The 24,126-nt window shown below is 34.7% G+C and overlaps 13 protein-coding genes and 2 pseudogenes across 15 annotated transcripts, besides 2 other annotated features; 4 read left to right on the top strand and 11 right to left on the bottom strand.

Moving 5' to 3' along the window:
- Positions 1–12,706: part of a mobile genetic element that runs on past the window's edge.
- TVAGG3_0301450 (uncharacterized protein) lies at positions 171–359 on the bottom strand (the record flags this gene model as incomplete). Its single annotated transcript, XM_051229541.1, has 1 exon — positions 171–359. One exon carries the CDS (start codon positions 357–359, stop codon positions 171–173), a length of 189 nt encoding a protein of 62 aa, XP_051099271.1.
- On the bottom strand, positions 797–1,405 carry TVAGG3_0301440 (KilA, N-terminal/APSES-type HTH, DNA-binding family; the record flags this gene model as incomplete). Its single annotated transcript, XM_051229540.1, has 1 exon — positions 797–1,405. The coding sequence occupies one exon, from the start codon at positions 1,403–1,405 to the stop codon at positions 797–799; it is 609 nt and encodes a 202-aa protein (XP_051099270.1).
- Positions 1,713–2,327, bottom strand: TVAGG3_0301430 (organellar and viral DNA polymerase type B; the record flags this gene model as incomplete). Its single annotated transcript, XM_051229539.1, has 1 exon — positions 1,713–2,327. The coding sequence occupies one exon, from the start codon at positions 2,325–2,327 to the stop codon at positions 1,713–1,715; it is 615 nt and encodes a 204-aa protein (XP_051099269.1).
- TVAGG3_0301420 (organellar and viral DNA polymerase type B) lies at positions 3,063–3,910 on the bottom strand (the record flags this gene model as incomplete). The annotated part of the gene is made up of 1 exon (XM_051229538.1): positions 3,063–3,910. A coding segment is annotated over one exon (848 nt), but the record flags the coding sequence as incomplete, so codon positions are not given.
- Positions 4,517–5,142, bottom strand: TVAGG3_0301410 (annotated as a pseudogene). Its single transcript has one exon. A coding segment is annotated over exon 1 (626 nt).
- On the bottom strand, positions 5,687–6,422 carry TVAGG3_0301400 (uncharacterized protein; the record flags this gene model as incomplete). Its single annotated transcript, XM_051229537.1, has 1 exon — positions 5,687–6,422. A coding segment is annotated over one exon (736 nt), but the record flags the coding sequence as incomplete, so codon positions are not given.
- Positions 6,480–7,632, bottom strand: TVAGG3_0301390 (annotated as a pseudogene). The gene has a single exon. A coding segment is annotated over exon 1 (1,153 nt).
- Positions 8,663–9,247, bottom strand: TVAGG3_0301380 (His-Me finger endonucleases family; the record flags this gene model as incomplete). Its single annotated transcript, XM_051229536.1, has 1 exon — positions 8,663–9,247. The coding sequence occupies one exon, from the start codon at positions 9,245–9,247 to the stop codon at positions 8,663–8,665; it is 585 nt and encodes a 194-aa protein (XP_051099266.1).
- Positions 9,400–9,624, bottom strand: TVAGG3_0301370 (phage tail repeat-like family; the record flags this gene model as incomplete). The annotated part of the gene is made up of 1 exon (XM_051229535.1): positions 9,400–9,624. One exon carries the CDS (start codon positions 9,622–9,624, stop codon positions 9,400–9,402), a length of 225 nt encoding a protein of 74 aa, XP_051099265.1.
- On the bottom strand, positions 10,004–10,159 carry TVAGG3_0301360 (uncharacterized protein; the record flags this gene model as incomplete). The annotated part of the gene is made up of 1 exon (XM_051229534.1): positions 10,004–10,159. One exon carries the CDS (start codon positions 10,157–10,159, stop codon positions 10,004–10,006), a length of 156 nt encoding a protein of 51 aa, XP_051099264.1.
- Positions 10,596–11,555, top strand: TVAGG3_0301350 (uncharacterized protein; the record flags this gene model as incomplete). Its single annotated transcript, XM_051229533.1, has 1 exon — positions 10,596–11,555. The coding sequence occupies one exon, from the start codon at positions 10,596–10,598 to the stop codon at positions 11,553–11,555; it is 960 nt and encodes a 319-aa protein (XP_051099263.1).
- A 237-nt stretch (positions 12,707–12,943) lies between the features above and the next one.
- On the top strand, positions 12,944–13,420 carry TVAGG3_0301330 (uncharacterized protein; the record flags this gene model as incomplete). The annotated part of the gene is made up of 1 exon (XM_001308682.2): positions 12,944–13,420. A coding segment is annotated over one exon (477 nt), but the record flags the coding sequence as incomplete, so codon positions are not given.
- A 636-nt stretch (positions 13,421–14,056) lies between these two features.
- Positions 14,057–14,419, bottom strand: TVAGG3_0301320 (uncharacterized protein; the record flags this gene model as incomplete). The annotated part of the gene is made up of 1 exon (XM_001308684.1): positions 14,057–14,419. The coding sequence occupies one exon, from the start codon at positions 14,417–14,419 to the stop codon at positions 14,057–14,059; it is 363 nt and encodes a 120-aa protein (XP_001308685.1).
- Positions 14,420–16,779: 2,360 nt separating this feature from the next.
- TVAGG3_0301310 (uncharacterized protein) lies at positions 16,780–17,046 on the top strand (the record flags this gene model as incomplete). Its single annotated transcript, XM_001308685.1, has 1 exon — positions 16,780–17,046. The coding sequence occupies one exon, from the start codon at positions 16,780–16,782 to the stop codon at positions 17,044–17,046; it is 267 nt and encodes an 88-aa protein (XP_001308686.1).
- An 877-nt stretch (positions 17,047–17,923) lies between these two features.
- On the top strand, positions 17,924–21,345 carry TVAGG3_0301300 (Munc13 (mammalian uncoordinated) homology domain-containing protein; the record flags this gene model as incomplete). Its single annotated transcript, XM_001308686.1, has 1 exon — positions 17,949–21,290. The coding sequence occupies one exon, from the start codon at positions 17,949–17,951 to the stop codon at positions 21,288–21,290; it is 3,342 nt and encodes a 1,113-aa protein (XP_001308687.1).
- Positions 21,346–21,621: 276 nt separating this feature from the next.
- Positions 21,622–21,736: a mobile genetic element.
- The last annotated feature ends 2,390 nt before the right edge of the window (positions 21,737–24,126 follow it).

The following is a 24,126-nucleotide window of genomic DNA, read 5'->3' as shown; positions in this document are numbered from 1 at the left end:
AGCTCAGACACTTTAACATTTCAGTTGTCATTTGTGTACAGACAGCAAAGAGTTTAAGTAAGGATGTAAAGAGAATACTTACTGATATTGTACTCTTCCCCGGATTGTCCGAAGACGATTTCATGGAACTTATGAAAGAGTCCATGGCAGGTAAGTTTGACAGACATGAACTATGGGAGAAGTACAAAGTCATACAAGACCCTCATACTTCTTTCAGAATTCACATCTACGCGAACAAAGTTCAAATTGTAAAAAGTCAAGCGTAAAAATGTAAGTGTTTGAGTCTTAGTCTGTTGTGGTGCTGGGGCTGTCGGTTCTTCTGGCTTTGGAATGGACTCGGTTGGTGGTACGTCGGACATTCGTTTGTGTCCTGTCGGATGGAAGGACTTTTCCTGTCGGAAGGAAGGACTTTTCCTGTCGGAAAGAAAAACTTTTCCTGTCGGAAAGAAAAACTTTTCCTGTCGGAAAGAAAAATTTTTCCTGAAGGAAAGAAAAATTTTTCCTGTTGGAAAGAAAAATTTTTCCTGAAGGTCGGCCAAAAAGTTCTCAATTTTCGAAAATTTGAATGGTTTACGGACGGACAACAAGAAAAATTTTTCCTGTTGGAAAGAAAAACTTTTCCTGTCGGAAAGAAAAACTTTTCCTGTCGGAAGGAAGGACCTTTCCTGTCGGAAGGAAGGACTCGGAATGCCAGAAGGAAGGACTCGGAATGTCAGAAGGACTCGGACAAGACAATTTACCATCTAGAGCTACCTGAGCCATCTTTGGTGTCAAGCTTGAAAAATAAATGGTTCATTTACTCTTCCTCTTTGAAGTTATCGAAATACTCTGTTATCTTTTCCTTCAGTAGCGGCAAATCTTCTTTGAATGTAAGTATTGTACAACCTTTCATATCATAGTGTGTTTGAGGTAACGTATCTTGAACTATCTGTTTAACATCTTCATTTGGTGTCATTGAAATCGGTAAGTTTTCGCGATAGAACCAATTTCTGTCAGATTTGTAAATCTTAGCAAGGTCGTAAAAGCTTTTGTTGTTTCTTCTGACTAAATGCAACATAACCATATCTCTGTCTTCTTCATTTTCCATCTCTTCAGTGTAAATCATATACTTATAGTTCTTTTCCTTTCCTTTTGGTACCGAACGTGGTATTCTTTTCTGTATGTTTTTGTCTTTTGCTTCAATGACTTCATCTTTTGCTTGAAGTTTCTTTTCCATCTCTTCACGTTCTTGTCTATGAATTTCATCTAACATCATGAAAATATAACAAGCGTAACGAGGTGAAGCCCACATTGCAACAGCATTTACAAGAAGTCTATGTACATAATATCCTTTCAAACCATTTGGCAAATTTTTACGATTTTCGTACGGAATCTCGTTCCTCGGTTTTTCGAGGAACGCAAACATATGAGGAAATTCTTCTAAAAGTTCTTTTGTCTGTTGGTTTTCAAACCAATGATATGCTTGCTTTGTAGAACGAAGAGCATTCAAAATACTTTGCATTTGGTACATGTCATCTTTGACCGAACGAATGAGACGTAACTGTTTGTTATACTGTATGTACTCGTATTCTTCATTTATATCTTCATGAACGATAGCAGTTGTTGTCTTCTCTGATGTTGACATATCTGTCTTTACATACAAAATAAAAAATAAAATAAAAATAAAATTAGCGTTATTTTCTATCTTGTATAAAAGACCAAAAATAAACGCTTTACATGTATTTTTCAGCAACTTCGTCAAATACTTTTATAGCTTTGTCGATCTCATCTACTTCAAACGTTTCTTTACCTTTCGTGGGAGCACCATACATTTTCTCAAACTTTTCAAGTAGTTCTGTTTCTGCAGCTCTCATATCGTTAACAAACGCAACCTTAACTCTATTGACTATACTGTCATATCTTTGAGTTATATTAAATGTTCTTCCTATCTTATATCTCTTTGTATTGAAGTCCTTCGGTTTCTGAACGATGTAAAGTAAGCCTTCACTGCAACGTTCCGTATCGAATGAACCATATGTTATGAAATTATATCCAACAACTGGGTCAATCCAGAACAAAACTACTGGTATAAGACTTTTGTCGATGAGATATGCTCTTGTTCCATAGAATCTTACCGATATCATCAGCTCAGGATTTTTTGTCAAAATTTTCTGAGTTGAAGCATTTTTAACCCAGTCGTGTGCTTTCTTTCCTTCAGATAGTGTTAAAATGTCTGACAAAGAATATTTTTTGTATTTCTTTGAGTATCTTACGTTTAAATCACCAATTCTAACCACTTTGGTGTCATTGTCTATCTTTTTAACTGTTTCAAACTCAGTGCTTGTCATTTCCTGTTCTTACATACAAAATAAAAAAAAATATTTTAAAAAAACTAGCGTTAATTTTATTTTTTCTATCTTGTATAAAAGATATGATTTCATAGAGTTTTTTTCACGATTTTCATGAGTTTTATGCAAGACCGGAAAAAGTCGGGGTAGCATTTTTTCACTGTTTTCATAGAGTTTTTTTACGATTTTCATGAGTTTTAGGCGACTACGGTTTTCCGTACTCGCAATTTTTTACGATTTTCATGTGTTTTTTCACTGTTTTCATGTGTTTTAGGCGAGTACGGTTTTTTCCCTACTCGCAATTTTTTACTGTTTTCATAGAGTTTTGGCGACCAGGGTTTTTCTCCCACTCGCAATTTTCCACGATTTTCGAATGGAATCTCGACCCTCGGTTTTCCGCGGGTCGCATTTTTTTACGATTTTCGTACGGAATCTCGACCCGCGGTTTTCCACCGGTCGCAAACATATGAGGAAATTCATGAAATTTGGTCATTTTACTCGGCAAAAATATATTTTAGGTGGAACCAGGTCCCTCGGTCCCTCGGTCAAATGAACTTCTCTGAAAAAGTGTGACAACATGACATTTTGACAACAGTCCAGGAAATGAACTTCTTCGTATATGTTTTTTCACGATTTCATCGTCAATGAGCGTAAATCAGACAAAAATATATTTCTACCATAAAGTTTCACAAGCGTTTTACATGGTATATGTTGTGATGGTTCATGACTTTAAACAGTTTTGTAGCTACTATTTCTTCACGAAGGATATCAAAAGTTTTAACAATGCCGAAAGTTTCTTTATATTTCTTCTTGACATCAGATAGAAGGAAATCGTCAGCAGTTGGATAGTTTTTGTTCAGAAATGTCAACATGTCCATTTTATCTTCTGCTGGTTTCTCTGCTTCTTTCTTTAAGTCAGTATAGTCTTTTCGCATACGTTCTATCTCTTTGACGGAGTAGTTATATTTCTTCATTGCTGCTTTACATTTTGAACATTGTGAGTTCATTTTAGCATTGTACATTGAAACCTTACCTGCAAGTATGACTAAGGCGTAAATGGTTTTCTTTAACTCAAAGGCTGCTGGTTTTATTTGTCCGTTCCATACTTTACCTCTTCTATCTTTATCTCTTATCTGCCATACACATTTTGCAACTAACGAAACAAAGTTGTCGTAGGTCTTAAACTCTTCAGATTTGTATATGTCAATGAAATATACCATATCGCAGTCTTTGTGGTTGCAATGAAATCCAAGAAACTCATAGTTTACCTTACGTATGAACTTCTTGGTTTCTACTGAGTCAGTTGGTTTCACTTCTATTTCATCGAATTCAGGAATAGTAAGCTTTTGTTGTTGTATTTCAGGAAGTTTAGGTAGATGGTCAATAATATCCTGCATTTCATAAAGATACTGTTCATTTGTTTCATCTTTCGCACTACAGTCTAAATCTCCTTGGAGAAGTTCTTGCTTTATCTTCTGGATTTCTGTTTCGAAAGTATATGAAGAAGGAATGAAGCTTTTCATCTCTACTAACATAGATGTTGGGTTCATGACTAACGAGTTTGGTGCTGTTGTTGCTAACATGTTCTTACAATAAAAATAAAAAAATATTTTTTAAAAAAACTAAAATATATTTTTGCCGAATTCAAGAGTTTTGTGTGTTTTCTACGGTGGAGCCAAAAGTGGCTCGACCTCAAAACAAGCATTTTGTGAAGAATATACCAACCCGCGGAATTCCGCGGGTTGCTTTTTATACAAAACATATACGAAGAAGTCTCAACAAAACAAGCATTTCGTGAAGAATATACCAACCCGCGGAATTCCGGCGGTTGCTTTTTATACAAAACATTGACGATGAAATCATGACAAAACAAGCATTTCGTGAAGAATATACCAACCCGCGGAATTCCGGCGGGTGCTTTTTATACAAAACATTGACGATGAAAGTCTTGACAAAACAAGCATTTTGTGAAGAATATACCACCTGCCGGAATTCCGGCGGGTGCTTTTTATACAAAACATTGACGATGAAGTTTATTTCCTGTGTTGTTGTCTAAATGTCATGTTGTCACACTTTTTCAGAGAAGTTCGTTTAACCGAGTGACCGAGTGACCTGGTGACGTAGTGACACCTAAAAACCATCTAACCTAAAATATATTTTTGCTGAATTCAATAAAAAAAATGGTTCATTTACTCACAATATTTTTGTACAAAAGGACCCCAAACTTTTAACCTCTCTTCTGCAGCTTCTAATGAAACTTTAGCGAGTTCATATTCTCTAAATTCTCTCTTTAAATCTTCTTGTTCCCATTGGTCTAGTTCGTATGGAGAGTCTCTATAACCAGAACATATCTCACGTTCATGTTCTATTTGTTTTTCATGCATTTTTCTAACTTCTTCTTCGAACAAAGGTTTAGCATTCTCTACTGTATCTTCAAGTTCTTCTTCATCTAATTTCTCATGAACTTTCTTGTCTATGGAGTCCAGAATTTTTCCAACTGCTATGCAATATTTTGGAGAAGCCCACATTGCTATATAGTTTACGAGTCTTGGGTCTACATACGTTCCTCTAACCTGTTTGATTTCATCGGGAATTCCTGCATGAACTGTGTATAAAAAGCAACCCGCGGAATTCCGCGGGTTGGTATATTCTTCACAAAATGCCTTAAAATACTCTTCCCAGGACTTATTTTCCAACAACCTTCTAAAGTCTTTCCTAAACTGCTGACACATATTTGTTGCATTTATATAACCATCCTTGTCTCTACGTAAGACTTCAATACCGTTATAGGTGCCTTTTGTGAATGTTTCGCCATTAGATTTGTTCGTGAACGTTTTTGCTTCGACTGTCATACTGTTCTTACAATAAAAATAAAAAATATTTTTGGCTTAACCGTCGGACATTCGTTTGTGGCTTAACCGTCGGACATTCGTTTGTGGCTTAACCGTCGGACATTCGTTTGTGGCTCGACCTCAAAACAAGCATTTTGTGAAGAATATACCAACCGCCGGAATTCCGGCGGTTGCTTTTTATACAAAATTCAACGGGTGAAAGAATACGATGAAGAAGTCATGACAAAACATGTACGATGAAGAAGTCATGACAAAACATATACGATGAAATCTATTTCCTGTGTTGTTGTCAAAATGTCATGTTGTCACACTTTTTCAGAGAAGTTAAAATGACCGAGGGACCGAGGGACCGAGGGACCTGGTGAGATCTAAAATATATTTTTCAATACTTTTTCAGCACTTTTCCGTAGTTGTATATGAAAGACAATTCGAGATAAAAGTCATAGTACAAAGGTATAATATGCTGCACACCGTTTGTTGTGAACCAGACTTGAAAGTCAGAGAAACTGTTACTAGGTGGTTCGTAGAATTTAGAAGCAAAGTCATAAAAGTCCTTACCGATACACAGAAAACTGTTGTTGCTTGAACTGAAACTTGCATGACACATGACATTTTGAGGGTCAAACACGTTTTTATAAACTGTCAAATCTGTTGGTGGGAGTATAAATTTAAACGGACCGTCAGGTGGCAATGGTTCGTTCTGGTTTAGTAACCGAAGAAATTGTGCCCAAGAACGTTTGTCTACTCCCCAATATAAAAACTCTGTATCTCTTGGAGGGTTAATTTCAATCTTTTGAAATGAAACTGTGGAGTTCATCTTGTCGTATTCTAGTTTTAGATAGTATGTTCCATTTAGTAAAGAGTCGTATTTTTCTTGAAATTCCCAGTAGTATTTGTTTATTTGAGTTTGAAAGTCATTTAGAGTTTTTTCAAGACTTTCGTCTGAACGAATTGTAAAGATTTTCATTTCGTCAAATTTTTCTATTAGACCATCAGAGCCTTTATACTGACCGTGAAAATATACTGCAAACATAAAAGCGTTAGTTCTATTTGAAAACAAAACTCTTCTAAATCCTATTGCCTTTGCATCTGAAGGACTTTGAAGCCAGCGAATTGGATAGTCAAACCTGTAAGTACGGGATGAAATTTCTTCATCTGATATAGTCCTGCCAGCGTTTGTAAAGATATAGTCTAACGGTTTTGTATCTGCTACTTTTGTTCTTTGTTTTTCAACCTGAAGCATTTAATATATGTAAAAATATACTGTTTTAAAAACGTTTTAAAATGGTATGCCATGTTTTTATTTCATGCAATGTTTAACTATTTCACCATCTTCTTTAACACCCCAATATTTCCTTTTCGATATTACATGAACTTCGGAAAATACCTTGTCTAGCTTAAAACAGCCCATTTTCTCACCGACTAAACCCATTTCAATGAGTTTGTTATAGCCTTCCTCGTTCGTCATGAGTGCGTCAATGTTCTCATAGTAAACCACAATTTTGGATTTAACCTCTGAGAAGAATTTGTTGTAGTTGTCAAGGACTGCCTTTGCGAACTGAGGATAAGACCAATGTTCGACAATAGGTTTTACTGTGGTTACTAAGCCACCTTGACCTTGAGTAAATTCGTACTTCAAAACAAAAGGAGAAAACCTTTCAACAAAGTTGTCGACCTTCTCATAGTGTTTACTCTTCATCTTTTGAGGTTTTTTAATGGAATATCCCCATGTCGAATTCATAAGCAATTTGATTGTCATTGCAAGTTTGGGGTTTGAAGCTTTCCTAATATCATACATTTGTTGTATGACCTTTCCAACTGTATAGTTCCTTCCCGGGAACTCACCGTCTTCGTTTGGAATTCCAGTTGGAATATATTGGACGAACCTCATGTACGCAGCGTTAAGGTCGACATAGTATATTTTTTCGTATGAGTCGAACTTATCGCATCCAATCGGCCCAGTTCGTGGAAATTCAAGTGAGTCTCTTATCTTCTGAGAAACCTCGCCTGTTATCTCATAAACATCGTCGAAGCAACCTGTTTCATATAAAACCTTCTGACCTAACTCAGAAGCTCTCCAATACAATTTGACGTCAATTGGATGTCTCAATGGAAGTTTGTTTATAGCATCTTGAAGTTCTTGCAACCTCATTGGAAGTTCTTCTGGTTCAGGTTGGTATCCGAACAAACCAACTCCTTTTGGAACTGTGTACTTCTTTTGTGCTATAACTTTGTCTGGAACAACTTTTGGTCTTACCAACAATGAAAAGTTTGTTTCGTCTTTTGGTACAAAAGTTTCTGTCAGCTTGTCATCTGGAATTGGTTCCAACAAACCTTTCTCGAAAAGAATGTTAACAGCTCTGACAATGTTGCACTTGCCTTTTCCGAACAATGGGTTTGTAAGACTTTCGTTCAACATGAAGTGGTTGTGGACAAGTACAATCTTCAACCATGGCAATTTGAAGTCAACTACATAGTCATCATGAGAAGAACCTTTCTCAGTCGGTATGTTGACTCGGATATTGACATTTGCCAACGGTGCAACTTTTGACAATTGACCTCTGAGAATGTACCTTGTTTTCACACATGACTCAAGATACTTCATTTTCTCATCTGTAACAAGACCAGAGTTCCTGAGACATGTAAGAATACAAGGTTCATTGACAATTTTTTCAATTGAATTGTAAATTCCATACCTTGTTAAGTCAATGTCAGACTTATTTCTGAACGGGAAGTATCCAGCATGTTGTCTGACTGCTTGAGGGTTGGGTTGATACCATTCGAACTTCACGCTTGCAATTCCTTCAATTGCATTCAAAATATCTGAGTCGGAGTCAAACATTTGTTCTCTCTTTGTAGTCTTGAAAGCGTCAAGAAGTTTTGCGGCTGTTGTGACATTGCCATGTGAGTAGTATATATGACCATCTAAATCTGTTACGGTTAGTCTGAGATTGTATCCTTTCTTATTTCCGTCTTGTATGGCAGCAAGTACACCCATGAAGCCTTCTTTGTTCTTTCCTTCGTCAAAATTTACTGTAAAGGTTCGACCAGAAGTAATTTGACTTCTAACTTCACGGTACTTCTCATATGCATATCTTGTTCTTTCCATGGGGGCATGTGCGTCTTCACCCTTCCCTTTTTTCTGTCTCAAAGGATGCAATTGTTCGTTATGTTTCCAGTAGAATCTGGCAAAGCCGTCGTGTCCTTCAACTTGAGGCTCAGTAACATTGAAAGGCATATCCATAAGACGTTCTTCTTCTAACCTCTCTAGTCTGTTTGGATAATTGGCGCGCGCTGTTTCTAAGTCCATTTCGTAGCGAAGACCAGACAGTTTGTCATAGACTTTTATTGGCTTTCCCTTCCTATATTTAAACTTCTTCGAAACTCTCCAACCATATCTTTCTAACTCTGCTTTTACTCTAGCAGATTTTCTGTCCATTCTATACGGGGGCATTTTTTATAAAAATAAAAAAATATACTGTTTTAAAATGGTATGCCATATAGCTTCTTGAATTTGTTAAGAAGTATTCGAACGCATTTTCCATCTGTATCTCTAGCGTTTACATGAGCATAGCCCGTCTTAGTAAAATATACTTGTAATTTCCTATAGTTTACGCCGGTATAAAAGTAGAAAGAGTCTTGTTCTTCGCTATAGTAGTAAAACTCAAACGTATGCTCGCCATAGTCTGTAATTTCAATTGTTTCATCTTCTAGTTCGTCGACAAATTCGAATACAATATCTCTAAAATTGCCTTTGTTCTTATTGTTTTCAGAACAAGTGACCCAACGTAAGTTTTCAAGTCTATTGTCGTTTCTTATATGGTTTATATGGTCTACAAAAGGTAAATTGTTAGGATTCGGTATAAAATGAGTTGCAATGACAATATGTTTAAAATAGCGTTTCCCACCCATCTTCATCATAGCATATCCGTTATTTTGCTCCCATTCGCTTAAAACTCTTTTTGTCTTTTTGTTTCTGACTTCAAATGACTCACAACAGTGAATTTCATATTTCTCATCTAACAAACAAGTTTCCCAACGGTCTGTTCCAACAAACTCAGCGTACATTTCAAATAAAATAAAAAAATGTTTTTTTTTAAAAAAAATGTTTTAAAATGGTATGCCATTTCATATTTCTCATCTAACAAACAAGTTTCCCAACGGTCGTCTCCGACAGACTCAGCGTACATTTTTATAAAAATAAAAAAAATGTTTTTTCTTTACTTTACATAACCACCGGCTGCCATAAGTCTTTGACGCCAACCCATACCAGCTAATGAAGGTTGACTTGGTTTAGTCTGGAGACTAAACTTTGGTTTTGGTTTATCTTCAGTTTTTGGTTTCTCTTCTTCTATTGGTTTTTCGTCACTTTTCGGTTCATCTGACTTTACCTCACTTGCTGGAATAGTAGTGTCGTTAACATCTTCATAAATGTCATATGCCATCTGTTTTTGTTTTCCTTTCAACTTTTTGTGTTTGTTGTAAAGTTTAGAATATTTCGACTCTAAGTCAATGAGATGTTCTATAATGAACTGTTGGTCAGTGAAGTAAACTTTTCCATCTGTTGTCTCGAAAATTCCTTCAGACTTCAATATTTTATTTGTGAGAGTCTGTTTCTTTTTTGAGATACTAGCCGTTCCATTTTTATGAAAAGTGACTTTGTAGTTAGAGTTTGTATTTCCAGACCTGGCACTTTCTATTATTGAATTTTTCTCTTCATCTGTAAGTTCTTTGACAGGTTTTGACAATGGTTCTGAACTTTTTGTTTGTGGTGTCAAATCTACCGTTTCAACTTCTTCGGTCATTTCATCTCAGTAAAAAATTTTAGTTTGGTTTGTTTTCAACTGGTTGTTGAGGTTTTTTAAGTCGGTCTAAAACTTCCTGAGGTATAGGAAGAACTTGACAAACACGTGGTGGTGTAACTGCTGGAAGCCGACAAATCCATCTTGAGCCCATTTGTCTCAATGCTGTATTGTTCATTTCATCTCAGTAAAAAATTTTACATTCCCACGTTTGAGGCGGTTGAGGTTGGTTGTTGTTTACCCACTGTTGTGCATGGTTATATCCTCTGTTAAAGAATCTTTCACCTTGGTCCATATAGTGCCCTGCTTGGTTATAGTAGTCATTTGCTTTGTTATAGTAGTTTCCTGCTTGTCTTCCTACATTGTCCATCCATCCTTGAACTTTTCCTCTTGTTTCAGGATTTGGAATAAGATTTGCTGCATCTCGTGCTACCTCCCAACCTTTCTGTACAGTTTGTATAATAGGTTGTGCTTTCTCTTTAAGTATACCTAATGTACTCAAAATCTTCCTTCCAATTCCAAATGCACCTCTGGCTAGTGTTCCCACTGCGGGTAAAAATCTAGATGCGACTCCTGCTAATGCGCCAAATAAACCCATTTCTTATGGGTTAAAAATGACGAATTCAAACAAGGACCCCTATGTTTCTAAGGCAACAAAGAAAGCACTCATGGTAAAAATCTTTAGTTCAACACCAAATGCTTGGTTTATGGATATCTTGGAAAACATTCCGAGATATAGAGAAGATGGACCACCATACTGGCTAATATTTGTTGGTCAAAACACAAGATACTGTGAAGCCATACCATTATGGTCCAAAAATATTTTAGATGTGAAAACTGCTTTGACAATATTCGTTGACAAATACCATCCAACAAAACTGACATCTGACTGTGAAAGTTCTTTCAAATCAGACGATATTAAAAACTATCTGCGTTCAAAAAATGTAAACCAATATTTCATTGTCGACCAAAATCATTCTGCTCTTGGTGTCATTGACAGTTGTATAAAAATCTTAAGAGACTTAAACCAACCACAAGGTGGTGAAGCAAATGAAATGTCATATGACGACAAGTATAGACACTTCTCCATGGCAAAGATGAGACAAGTTTTAAATATTTACAATAGCCGTAAACAAAAAGGTTTGGGAAACCATTCCCCTGAAGAAATGAAAAACAACCCCGACTTAGAGAAAGACTATATATTTAATAGTTTAGTCAAAAGAGACAAACAAGAAAGAATGCCAGGCTTCAAACTTAAGAAAGGTGACAAAGTAAAAATAGAAATACCTAAACGCGACCCATATGAAAATACTATTGACTATGACAACAATGGGAACTCGACAGGTACTCACGTTCGTGTTCGTAAAAATAGAAGAAAGTATACAAGAGAATATTATGAAGTTTTAGGCAAACATGGCAAAATGTACAGACTGCAAGCAGAAGATAAAACTACTATTGTCAGACCTCGTTTCAAACTTGTTAAGGTTCAAGGTGGTATACTTTCAAAGACAGTTCCTAACAAATATAAGACAACTCCTGACGAATATGCTAAAGAAGTTGAAAATGACGACTAAGCAATTCTATACCATGCGTAAACTGTCATGTAAGGTGGCATGTATTCTTTACTTTGTCCCGTTGTTTGCGTATACCCTGAAACGCGATGTATATGGTTTCCTCCTCCCTCAGTGTTACTCCAGTAACAATCTATAGCAAACTTAACGTTGTTTTTAACATCATATCCTTTACCTTTTGTCATTGATGACCAATCCCAATATCTATGACTATGCCAACCTGCGTTAGTTGTACTTAAATCTATGTAGTGACTGTGCGCAGGTAAATTTGCACCTGAAATCGTTTTACTTCCACCTGTTTCCTTTGAAGAGTTTGCACAATACAAAAACCTGTCGACTATTTGAGTCCAAGTTCCAAAACCAAGTACTACTTCTGGTCTGGTAGAGTTCATTGACGTATATATAGAACCTATAGGATATACTGTTTGAAGTATTTCTGTCTTTAATGTTTGAAGCTCTGTTTTGTCAGCTTTTTTATCATATAAATCTTGAGCAGTGAATTTAACTTTGTTTTCATCCTCCATGACATAGACATTTCTACATCTAATGTCTTTATCCGATGTTAAACCTTCTGGAAAGTTAGGAGGTTTAAAATATAATCCACCCCCACCAGTTTCTTCAATCGTTCCTAAAATACTTTCTATACCAACAGTTGAGAAGAAGTTATGTGTATGTCCAACGTCACTTTTCCTGTTTAAGGTTTCTTGTAAGTTTGTAATATTTGCAATGGTATGTGTATGTCCAACGTCACTTTTCCTGTTTAAGGTTTCTTGTAAGTTTGTAATATTTGCAATGGTATGTGTATGGTTCTTATCCGCTTTAAGGTCTAAACATCCTGAAACCCACCCTGTATCGGCTTTAGTTTTTAAAATCTTCGATGTCCGTTCATGGTACCATTCAACCCTTTCTATAATTTCATTGTCTTTTTCATCCACATATTCCTTATCTGCCTTCTTCACTAACGCACTAGCCACATATGCTAACTCATCGTCAACATATGTTTTGTCAGCTTTCTTTTCAACATCCTCTTTCGTTGCATATGTTGCATCTGCTCTGTCATGTTCTTCTTGAACTTTTTCAATGACATACTCTTTGTCAGCTTTGTTGTCAATATCTGCTTTCAAAAGAAGTTCATCTATAGGTTTCTCGTTTAAAGTTCTTTTTGTTGGATTTATACAAACAGTATGGTTCTTGTTGTCTTGAAACAGAAACTCGTCTGTTAAAGGGTTTAATGTCAGTTTTAAGTTTCCTTCTTTCAATGACTCAGATATCTTAGAATAGTTTGAAAAGTTTGTTGTGTTCTTATTTAGAGCTTGTATAATGAGTTGTCGGTTGTGTTGTATTTCTCTCATAGACGCTGTTTCATTTGACATTTTTATTCTAGATAAAATATGCTTTCAATAGAAAAAGAAAATTCAAGAGTTGCTACAACTAAACCATTAGATGAACTTTTTACGAATGTCGGTCAAAAGTTTGAGACAGAGACCGTAAAGCATGAAGGCTATCGTTTTGACTACCCACTAAGATGGTTAAGAGACCCATCTGTCACAAAAGCTATTGGCTTTCGTAGAATGAAGTTCATTTCAGAAGCCATACATGGTTTCCCATTTACGGTCGGTTTTGAAGTTCGATACTATAACAAAGAAAAACGTACGTATGAGAAATTTGAACAGGGAAAACTTTTACAAGTTAGTTTGCTTGTAAACTTAGAAACAACTCTTCAAGCTTTTCAAGAAAAAATAAACGATATCTATCTCGAATATGCAAAACAGTACAACATTGACGAAGGAGAGTACCATCTCGATATTATATATGACAGGAAAAATGCAACTGTTAAAATCAATAAAATAGAAGACCTTGGAGAAGACGTTTATATTTCTACAAAATATAACAACTTGGCATGGTATAGATTTTTGAGGATGTTAAATCAGCCTGCAGAATATCCAGTACACCCGAACTTTTATGAAGTCGAAAACCCTAATGGAACATATGAAAATGTTTTCGACTCAGATGCTATTATAGTTCATGCTTCATTTTCTGGTGCACAAAACTCTTTTTTATGCTTGGCAAATGACTTTTACGAAAAACCTACAAAGCTATATGAACCACCGAGTGGAAGTATTTCAGACTTTCAAGTATGGTTTACTACAGATGGAAGAAAGAGAATAGTTCCATTATACCATGCGTTTTACTTAGAACTTAGTCTCATATACAACTACTATCGAACGGTAAAAATATAATTTTTAATACGGTTGAGGTGTTGGATTTGGTTGCCAACTAGACTGTGGTGCAGGTTCAGGCTGTTGTATAACAGGAGCTTGTTCTTCTGGTTCAGGGTCTTTAGGTATAATACCAACGAACTGACCTACTCTTTTACCAATATTTTTGACTCCGTTCCAAATTCCTCTTCCGACAGATTTTATTCCATTCCATATACCTCTTCCAACATTTCGAAAGAAGTTTCCTATTCTTCCAAAGAAACCCATTTTACTATATGTAAAAATCTAATGTCCACCTAGTCTCTTACGTTTCCTTCTGAGTTCCATAGCATTCTTTAACTGGAGCTCATACATTCTATTTCTCCTCTGGTAGAAAACATACTCTGGGTCAACTCCTGTGTTCGCGTCATCTGCATAGAGTTGTTTATATCCCACTTCAGGGTTTGTATAAAACTCTTTCCATCTCATATTTGCATACCATGGTGGTAAGCCTAACGCAGCGTCATTTGACATGGCAGTTTGCATTTGTACATCTGTTGGCACTTGACCATAGTTTGCCATTGCAGTTTGTATTCTAACTTCATTTGGAATATTCTCTGGGTTTGGTTGTCCAGGTTGCTGTGCATTCGCTAAGTTCTGTGCGTCCATTTAATATTAGATAAAAATATCTCTTACGAGTACATATGCTGAACATTTGCAGGCAGTGGTTCATCTTCATATTCTCTATATCTTTCTGCCACGTCAAATAAGTAAATGACACAATGGAAAAAACCTAAAACAAGTAGTCCTATTTCAAACCACATTTACTTACCAATAAAATTTCTTTGTTGTGACACTTTTTCCGGTTTATAGGACCTCTCTCATATTCTATCTTGTCATATCTAAACTCATAGTCATGTATGTCCTCTAACCATCTCATGACACTTTCCAAACCACTTTTATCGGATGTAAAGTAAAAGCATGGATGGTTATGTAAAACGTCTAAAGTTTCTAAAGAGTCTCTCAAAGTCCAGTCTACTTGGTATTGAAAATCATATGTGTTATAGAACGGCGGGTCTACTATAAAGAAAACATTTTCCTTGTTTTTATATTTTTCATACAACTCTGTCCAACGACATCTCACAAACTCTATACCCTCAGTATATTTTTCTATGTTCTCTTTGAAAACCTTTGTATAGTTAAGATATAAAACGTTTGACATAAGTGTTTCAATGTCATGAACTCTTATAGAACCACTATACAATAGTCTAGAAGATATACTATCCCAGTCAATATACTCTGCTTTTTTCAAAACCTCTCTGACAGTATTTTTCTTATCTAATGGTATACGTTCCATCTTACCTATAGGTATCTTTTCTTTTAACTCTTTCAATATTTTGTTAGTGTCTGGTATATGTTTGAGACGGTTCATATAGTTGTCGAAGTCATTGCATATAATCTTTGAGTTTGGGAATACAGTATGGCACAAATGAGATATATAGAAACTTCCACCGAACAAATCTACAAATGTTAGACCATTCGGTAGTTTCTTAAGTTCTCTCAATAGAATATCTTTACATCTACTCTTATTTCCAAAGAAGGGTAACGGTGGTTTTGTAAAATTCATTTTATATTTAATAAAAATGTTTTTTCCCTGAAAAGTGACAGAGAAGTGACAAAACATGAAAACTACTCGGTTAAGGTCTTGTCGGTTTTGTAAAATAACCATCCTATCTCATTCTATAAGGAAGAAAAGGCTTCTCAAAGTATATTTCTTTGAACGCCCGTAACTTTGAGAAGCGACGATAGACCCTTACTTGTCCGGACATAGTTCTACTATTTTGAGTCCTCTACCAAAAAGTCAACAGCAACGACTTTCAAAAATTTTAAGGGCTAGAAGGCACGAAGTGCCTGGGAAGCCCCCACAACCCAAAAAAAACCTCATTTTATACTTCATTGCATACTAAACATCTTCGGGGCTAGAGGGCACGAAGTGCCTGGAGGCCACAATACCTTTTTTTTTTTTCTCTAAAATTAATTTAGCATTTATGATAAAATTTGGTATATACAGAATTAAAAAATAAATTTAAAAAATTTTTAAGTTAATTTATTTTTAAGTTTATTTTTAAAAAATTATTTTTTTATTTTGTAAAGTGTCAAAAATTTTAACGTTAATTTTTAAGTTTATTTTTTAAAAAATTATTTTTTTTATTTTTTGTAAATGTCAAATGTATTTTACTTGTCAAATGGTTTTTGTAAATTCTAGTAATTTTGGTTCCGAGGGGCGTAGACCCTTGGTACCGAATTACTAGATACTAACTGGATATCCCATCACTCCCAAAATAGGTGATCTCTCTCTCCTCGTGTACTTTGCAGAGTATTTCTTCTCGTTCAAGAAGGGCGAGACTAAGCATGTCAAATGAGTATGTAGAGGTGTTCACAAATGCGGGAACCAATACAAAATTCTTCAAAGTGGGAATAGGAATGTCATACAGTGGTATAAAAGCATCATAAAAGTGGGGATATTGAATGGTTTCATTTTACAAAAACTTGTGATTTTTCCCGATTTCATATCAGAAAATGGAGGGGAAAAATTAGAGAAAAAAATATTTCAAATTTTGAAAGTAATAAATATAGAATGTTATAAAAATTGTTTAGTATTAAATGCGTTTTCTATCCTAATTTTTATGCCAAATCTTCTCTTTGACAGATTTGTCTGTCATTTGACATCAAATTGAATGTTTCTAATCCTATTCTCTCTTTCCAGGTGTCTTGAGAAAAATACTCTGCCAACAGACTTTTCATTTTTAACATGTGATCCCAGTATATATCAACTTCCAGTTTCTATTTTTAATGTAGATAGTGGAACTATTGAAAAAGACTATACAACAACTGATCTCTTTTCTATTGTAAATCAGATATCTTCTGATCTTTTTATCGAAAGAGACAAAATTGTTGACTATTTTAAACGTGCAAAGTATGCATCGTTATCAAAGCAAGTTTTCTATAGGATTGATTTTAGCTTAAAAATGGTTGCAAGACATGTAGCTCTTTCAGCTACCGTATTTAAAGTTACAAAGGTGAACGGTATTTATACAATTAATTGTCGTTTTGTAGGTGCAGATGGATTGCTTCAACCAGCTAAGTTTGCTAGACCAGGAGATTTAGTTCCAAATACAGATGCGAGAATTATTATACCAGATTATCACCCACTTACCGGCGAACAAATTACTCAGGTTTATAATATGCTTTATAAACATATTGAAGGTCGGCTCAATGCTTACAAGGCCATATAGATACTGCATATTTAAAAATTAATTTTAATTATTTTTTGTTCTCTTTCAATGCAAATAAAAGAGCATTTGACTTTCAATTTTGAAGCAATCAATTGTTGAGGAATTTAATGTGTTTAATTTGAGTAAAATCTCATTTGCAATTAATATTTTGGAAATTGCCTTGTGGAAATTCATAATATTTAAATAATTTGATTAAATACCCTCCAAGACATGAGTGAGCAAATCTATGATGCATTATTTTTACTATTTGATGTGATTATTATTGTTGATGATATATTTCAAACCGTAATCCGTCATAGATAATCTAAATTCTGAAATCATATACTCAATGTCCCGTTCCACCCCTAAGGAAGGCATCTCCCACCTCTTTATCTACTTCTTACTCAAGAAGGTCTTCATAACAACAAACAAGTCCTTACGTCATGAGAGTTAGTACCATCACCACACCAAATGAGTATGGAGAAGTGTCCACAAAATCTGCAACCAATTGAAGATTCAAAGAGAAGGATAGGAACATCTTGCAGTTGAATATGCTGATCATATATTATCTCATTATGATGATTTGATAACATGAATTGTATATTCCTGCAGTTCAAGCCTTTTGAGATGAATAATAATTTTTAAATATACCTCAAAAGATTACGAAAATCCTTCGTATAAATCATTTCAATTGGATGTCCATTACATCTGACAATGTATTTTTATGCTTAAGAAAATTTGATTTTCATTTATAACTTTCGAAAGCTCACCGGTGCTGGATTGTCACTTTCTTTCCCCTATTCCAGTCCATTTTCAGTCATGCTTGAAGAACGATACCAAAAAGTCGAGACCCAACCTTTTCCTATATTGAATGGTTTCATTTTACAAAAACTTGCGATTTTTCCCGATTTCATATCAGAAAAATGGAGAATAACATGTTTCAAGAGCTTATTGATATGGCCAACGAGATTGTTGAAGGTGCCAATGATGAACAGCAAATTACTGAAGAAAAAGCTCTTGAAATAGGCAAAACACATATTCATACAGAATTAAAAACATTAACTCCACTGGATTATGAAGTCCTAGTCCATGATATGGCAGTTCCATTATGTGCAACGCTATTTGACTCTGAAACTGGCGCTTTAACGCCTTACGGAGCTGAATTTGCAGAAGATTTTGCCGCAATTAGCCAAGATATACCAACACTAATGTCTTATTTCTCAAAATACGCAAGAAGTCCTAATCTGAAGCTCCTTACTGAAGATGTAATGAGTCCTTTTGCGTTATTTAAATTTTTACGTTCAATCTTTGAATCTCCCGGAACTCTTTTACCAGCATTACAGTTCGAACAGCCCATACTATCTGAATTCATTGTCAAAGTATTCTCAAACGTTAAAACTTTGGCATCAAAAATCACATATTCAAATGTTTATCGAGAAATCTACAATATTACTAATAGTTTGCAAGTAGAAGACAAAAAATTTATTACCGACATCGTAGATGATGCAATTGCTGAGTGTTCAGTTACTTCATATCTTGGTAGGGGAACAAAGTTCCTTTCTGATGAAGTCCGTGCTTACGTCATCAAAGAAACAGGTGCAACCGATGAAATGCTTGATGAATTAAGAACAAAAATCGGTCATACGACGAATTATTTGATGTTCAACACTTATTTGCATCAACAAGCGAATACATACGAGAAAACATGGATTAACTCGTTTAAAGGTACGAAAGAGACGTTTAAAGACGCACAACAAAATTTACTTGCATTATCTCAAAAAGTCGGCGAAATGATGGCCAAAAAGCCACCTGTAGGTAACATGCATGTCCAGATCAACATTAAATGGGAGCCAAAGTACCAAAATACTCATTTAACTCGTACCGCGTTTTTAGAATTGTCTTACTTAGGATATACAACGACAATGAGCTTAGCATCGAACTACGCAGAGTTTGTATTACCTTATTTCGATAAAAATCAAAAGATTGAAGGAAGAATATTATATATCTCAGAAAAGAACCCAGATTTACCTTTCCAGATGGCAGATGAAGAGACATCTAAGCTTATTCACTACTTTGAAATCACAGATATTGAGAAAGATACCGTAATTTCTGAGAAATTTAAGAAATTAGGCGGAGTTGTCACTTCTACATGCGGAGACATGAATTCTATCATTCAAATCAAGAAGTCTGACATAATTCCTGTTACTCAGCCTCAACTTTCCAGTGATAATCTCGATTTAAGTGTAATTTTAGATTATTTAACCACAAAACTTGTCATTGACTGGACAAGAACAACAGGAAGGATGCCTCTGGTCCCTCCACAAGACTTTTTCATTGCAATTATTGATTTCGCTTTCAGACATTCGATTCCATCTTCTGTTGTATTTGTTTCTATACTTTCTAAGCTATACGAAGGATGGTGCGAGGCCGAAAGCTACTTGAATGCGTTCACAGCTTTGTTTATGGTCGCTAGAAATTGTTGTGAACTGAATCAAACACCGGAAACAACAAAAGATGCGTTTGAAAACATTGTTAAGGACATGCAGAAGAAAGTTCCACTGGAATTATACAACAGATTGAAGAATCCAGTGAAATACGAAAGATCTTCTTTAATGCCACTGTTGACATTGACCGGATTGATTGTAGAAGGTGACGTAAGAGCTTTGATTGACAAGTTCTTGAAGGAGGCCAAGTCGTTCTTCGTCAAATCAATGCTTTTCAACGTCAAACCAGTATTATCCGAAAAACCTACAACGCAAGAGGCCAACATCCTCTGGGAATACATCAGGAGCATCAACCCATCAGCACACAATGATTACCAGCACTTTACGTTCACTGTAACTTCATTGGCAGATTCAATGTCCATAGTTTCGCAGCGTTCCAAACTAGCGAAATCATATTACGAAACTAATGTTGTTCCTGTCGATTTCAAGACGATTACAGGAGATACAGAGCTGTTTTCGCAGATAACAATTTATCTGTTGAATGCGTTCCTCAAAATACCCATAGAACTTAATGACAAGGTCTTGTTCAAGTTTGTGTTCGCTTACAGAGAAGTTTGGGAGTATTTGAAGTTAGGACCTGATTATTCCCCATTCAAACTCTTCTTCGACATTGTTTTGGAGTGGATCACGTCCATATCGACCAGACTTATCGATTGGACGCAAAAAACTGTCGAAGTCGACACATTTGAAGTAACAAATCCAAGATTGATGACTTCAACGTCAATTGGAGACCTGATGACGATGTTTTCCCAATCATTCTCATTCGTGAACTCTCTAAAGTGGAAAAACAAGAACATTGTCGATATTATTTTCACTTATATTTCGACATGTGTCTGTTGTCTTAAGTTATACACAGAACTCCTCACTTTCCGTATAGTTAAGTACTTCCCACGCGATATTATCATCAATACAACTGATAATCTCTATGTTATTTCTGCGATGAAGCAATTAGACACGATGCACAACATTTCTGCGGCCACTCCACAGCAGATGTATGTCATGATCAACGATTTCAGCCAAATCAAGGTCCAATGGTCTGAATTTCTCCACAATGTCCGTCCTTTGGTCGGAGCCTCTCCAATTCCCGACCAATTTGTTGATCCTGTTCCTTACGTCAGTTCCATCATGGCTGTCATTCCTCCCTTGTTTTCAGCGTTGATAGAACACGAAGTTTACGACTATGTTTCAACGCGATTATGGGTTGACAATTCGTCATTCAAGAAGATCTTTGTGAAGAAAGCATCGAAGAAAGTGTTGCATCCAGAATTTGATAGCAGAAGTTCTTCTTTCTTCAATGATTTGTTCAATAAATGCACTGATTTCATCAAAATCAGAGCTGACCAATTAACAAATCACGTGAATAAAGAGAACATGATTCCGATGCTTTCTGCTTTCTTCAGAGGAATGGACGCAGGACTGATGAATATTCTGTTGGCTGGAGAACCAATTAAACACAAAAGAGTTGTTGTAATTATGAATTTCATACAGGACTTGTTGGCATCGTTGTTTGAGCCAATGAGGGATGATTTCGGAGTGACAGCAAAGCAGTACGTGGAGTGGGCGTGGAGATCTAGACTTTGTTTGGACTATTTGAAGGCAAGTCCTCAGGAATTGGTCGGAAAAATGAATTCTGAATCTGGTCAGAAAGGATTAATTTTCGATATATTGGTTAGATCGCATACGAATGATAAATACGCTGTGGAGAACGCTATGCAGAAAGATGCTATTTATCTCGGTGCAAGATTCACAACAAAAGTTTAAATTTTATTATTTTTTTGTTTTTTGTTTTATATATATATTAAATTTTGATTTCGAAATAAAAAAATTGTATATTGCGTAAATTGTTTAATATAAATTATAAAGCTCATCAACTTATTTAAACGCAGTCTGATTTTATAACGAGTTGGACTCAGTTTTTACTTGATTTATGACAGCATCCGCAATATACTATTGAAATACAATGCTCTTCACTCATAATGCATCAAAAATAAACTTGATAAACAAGATCCAATTGGCAGAACTTGAATGAAGCGGCACTATTTTAGCATAGATCTACATTATTTCTTGATTCATTATTACTATAATTTTTTAAGGATGCACTTACACCCCTATGACATGGCCTTCAATTCAATCGATTAAGGTTAAATTTCAATAACTCCTCACGCCAGTTGTCAAAAATTTGAATTCAAGTCAGATGGGCGTAAGTGTTTCATTAAGAGTTATGCAAAAGATTGTAGAGTATTCTCATATATTTTATGTGAAATTCGCTGTTAACTTATTATTCAAATTTTTGTATGAAAAATCACAGGAGTTATAAAAAATATTATTTGATATCAGATGATTGAAAATTTTACTGGCCCCACTTGTTGGTGCCGAGACCAAGAATCTCAACTCCAAAGAAGACAGAGTAATCATAAAATGAGTAGAATCTATCACGTTCTTCAAGCATTTGCATTTGAGAGTCAGTTAATGTGAAGTCGAGCTCATATTTATCGATTCGTCAATCCTTTTTATTCATCATTTAACATAAAGCATAAATTTTAAACGAAATCCTTTCCGATATATTTTGACAAAATTTTGAAATAAATAAAGTTAAAAAAAAATGTGATATTATGCACGAGATAAATATGTGTAAAATTGATGAAATTTCATTAACCATAGTTGCCATCAAATTGAAAATCATTTTCTAAAAAAAATAATGTTATTTAACGTTATCGCATTACTAAAAAAATTAATGTTATGTATAGCATTGCCAACAAGATGTCACAATTCTTTATAAGGTGATCATTTGTAAAACAAAATTAATGATAAGCAAATTGCAAAAATATTATTAATTTTAATAATAATAAATTCTTCTAAGTATATTATCTCACACTATAGGCAACCAACTTTGTATTGACAATTAGAAAGAACCCATTTTATGCTCTCATCTAGTGTTGTAAAACTTTTAAAATTCAGAGGAATTCCCTTACAACATTTTCAAAGGAAAAAAATTCAAAAGAAAGATAAATAAATGAAGAATCATTTAAATATAGTTAGCCTTAAACATATAATTGAGAAGTTGTCAAAACGGCTTAGATACGGTTAAGCCTTAAGTGTTTTTCTCAATGAATCTGAAATATTCAGTACTTTAGTATTGTTCTCACGATCAAATTTTTAAAAGTGACAAGTGATCGCAACCCATCACAAATTTTAAAAGTGTTGTATTGTCAATAGTAGTATTATTTGCAGCAAGACAAGTCGATTTATTTTCATTGACGCATCAAGAGATATAGAAATTGATACCGGGAACTAAATCAGAAACAAAATCTAGTTGGTCGGATTATTTTGGCGATAAAAACAAAGTTGATAAGACATCAAATATAGGAGCATTCTCTGCTTCGACCGGTTCTGACAATTACTACTTTTTTAATTGTTTATTTGAGTCATGCATAGAAAATGGAGCTATTAATATCATGAGATATAATGAAATATGCACATTAATTGAAGATTCGGTATTTAGAAAATGTAGCTCCACTACCTATGCTGGCTCTGTTAGTTATAGCTGTAGCACAGCAGGGCAATTTGTTCAACAAAGAACATGTTATTATAAATCAAAAGCAAGCAGTTATGCAGCATTTCTACAATGGATTAATCCTTATAAGAAAAACTACGCATTTTTTGTTTCTGTTTCAAACTGCGGAGAAAGCGAAAACAGAGGAAGTTCTACATTTTATCTTGCATGGGGTGATATATGTATTTCGAATATCAATACCACGAACAACAAATGTTTTCAGTGTTCATCAATTTTAAGTATCGCTCAAGGAAATCCAACTAAATACAATTTCTCAATATTCAGAGAAAACAGTCAATCATCGACGCAATCATTTTTATTTAATAGTAACGATGCTGCCTTAACTCAAAAAATTTCTTATTGCAATGTGATTAAAAATAACTGCGGAAAAGAAATTAACCAAGTTCTATTTTCTTGTAGTTACTTAACTAATGTTGATCATTGTATATTTTTGAATAACAGTGCAAAGTACATGTTTCAACAAAATAAAGAAGGTTCTAATTTGGTTATTTTCGATTCTTATGTTGAATTAAACTCAGCAACTTTAGGAACTGTATTAATTACTCATTTAAATGAAAATTCGGATTTTAATACTTTTTCTCACTTTTACACAAAAAATTGTTTCATAGATCCAAAAGATAAAATAAGCAGTGAGTTGTATAGTATTTTTAATCTCTTTCCAAACAGAAGACGATAGAATATAAGTCATATTTTATTTTGCTTCTAATATTACCAATGACATTTCTGATTCTGCCTATAAGAAATTAAATATAGAGAAACAGTGATTACATGAAAAAATAAATGTAAGCCTTAAATAGTAAGAACTAAAAATGCAAAATAAAAGTGTCCTCATATGTGGGCTATCTGCTAGAAATATAATGCATGATATTATTCTTTGAATAAAAAAACTCAAAATAATCTCGAAAGATTTTTATAAAAGAGTCATGATTACATTATACTTCAATAGCACATGAATTCGAACTCATTTATTACTTAAGCTCAAATGAAAACTTGATTACGGAGAAAGTACAGAGATCCTTACAA

Source organism: Trichomonas vaginalis, chromosome V (genome assembly GCF_026262505.1).
Source record: "Trichomonas vaginalis G3 chromosome V, whole genome shotgun sequence".
Lineage (NCBI taxonomy): Eukaryota > Parabasalia > Trichomonadida > Trichomonadidae > Trichomonas > Trichomonas vaginalis.
Note: the sequence above shows the minus strand (reverse complement) of the source record. Positions and strands in the feature narration are given on the sequence as shown.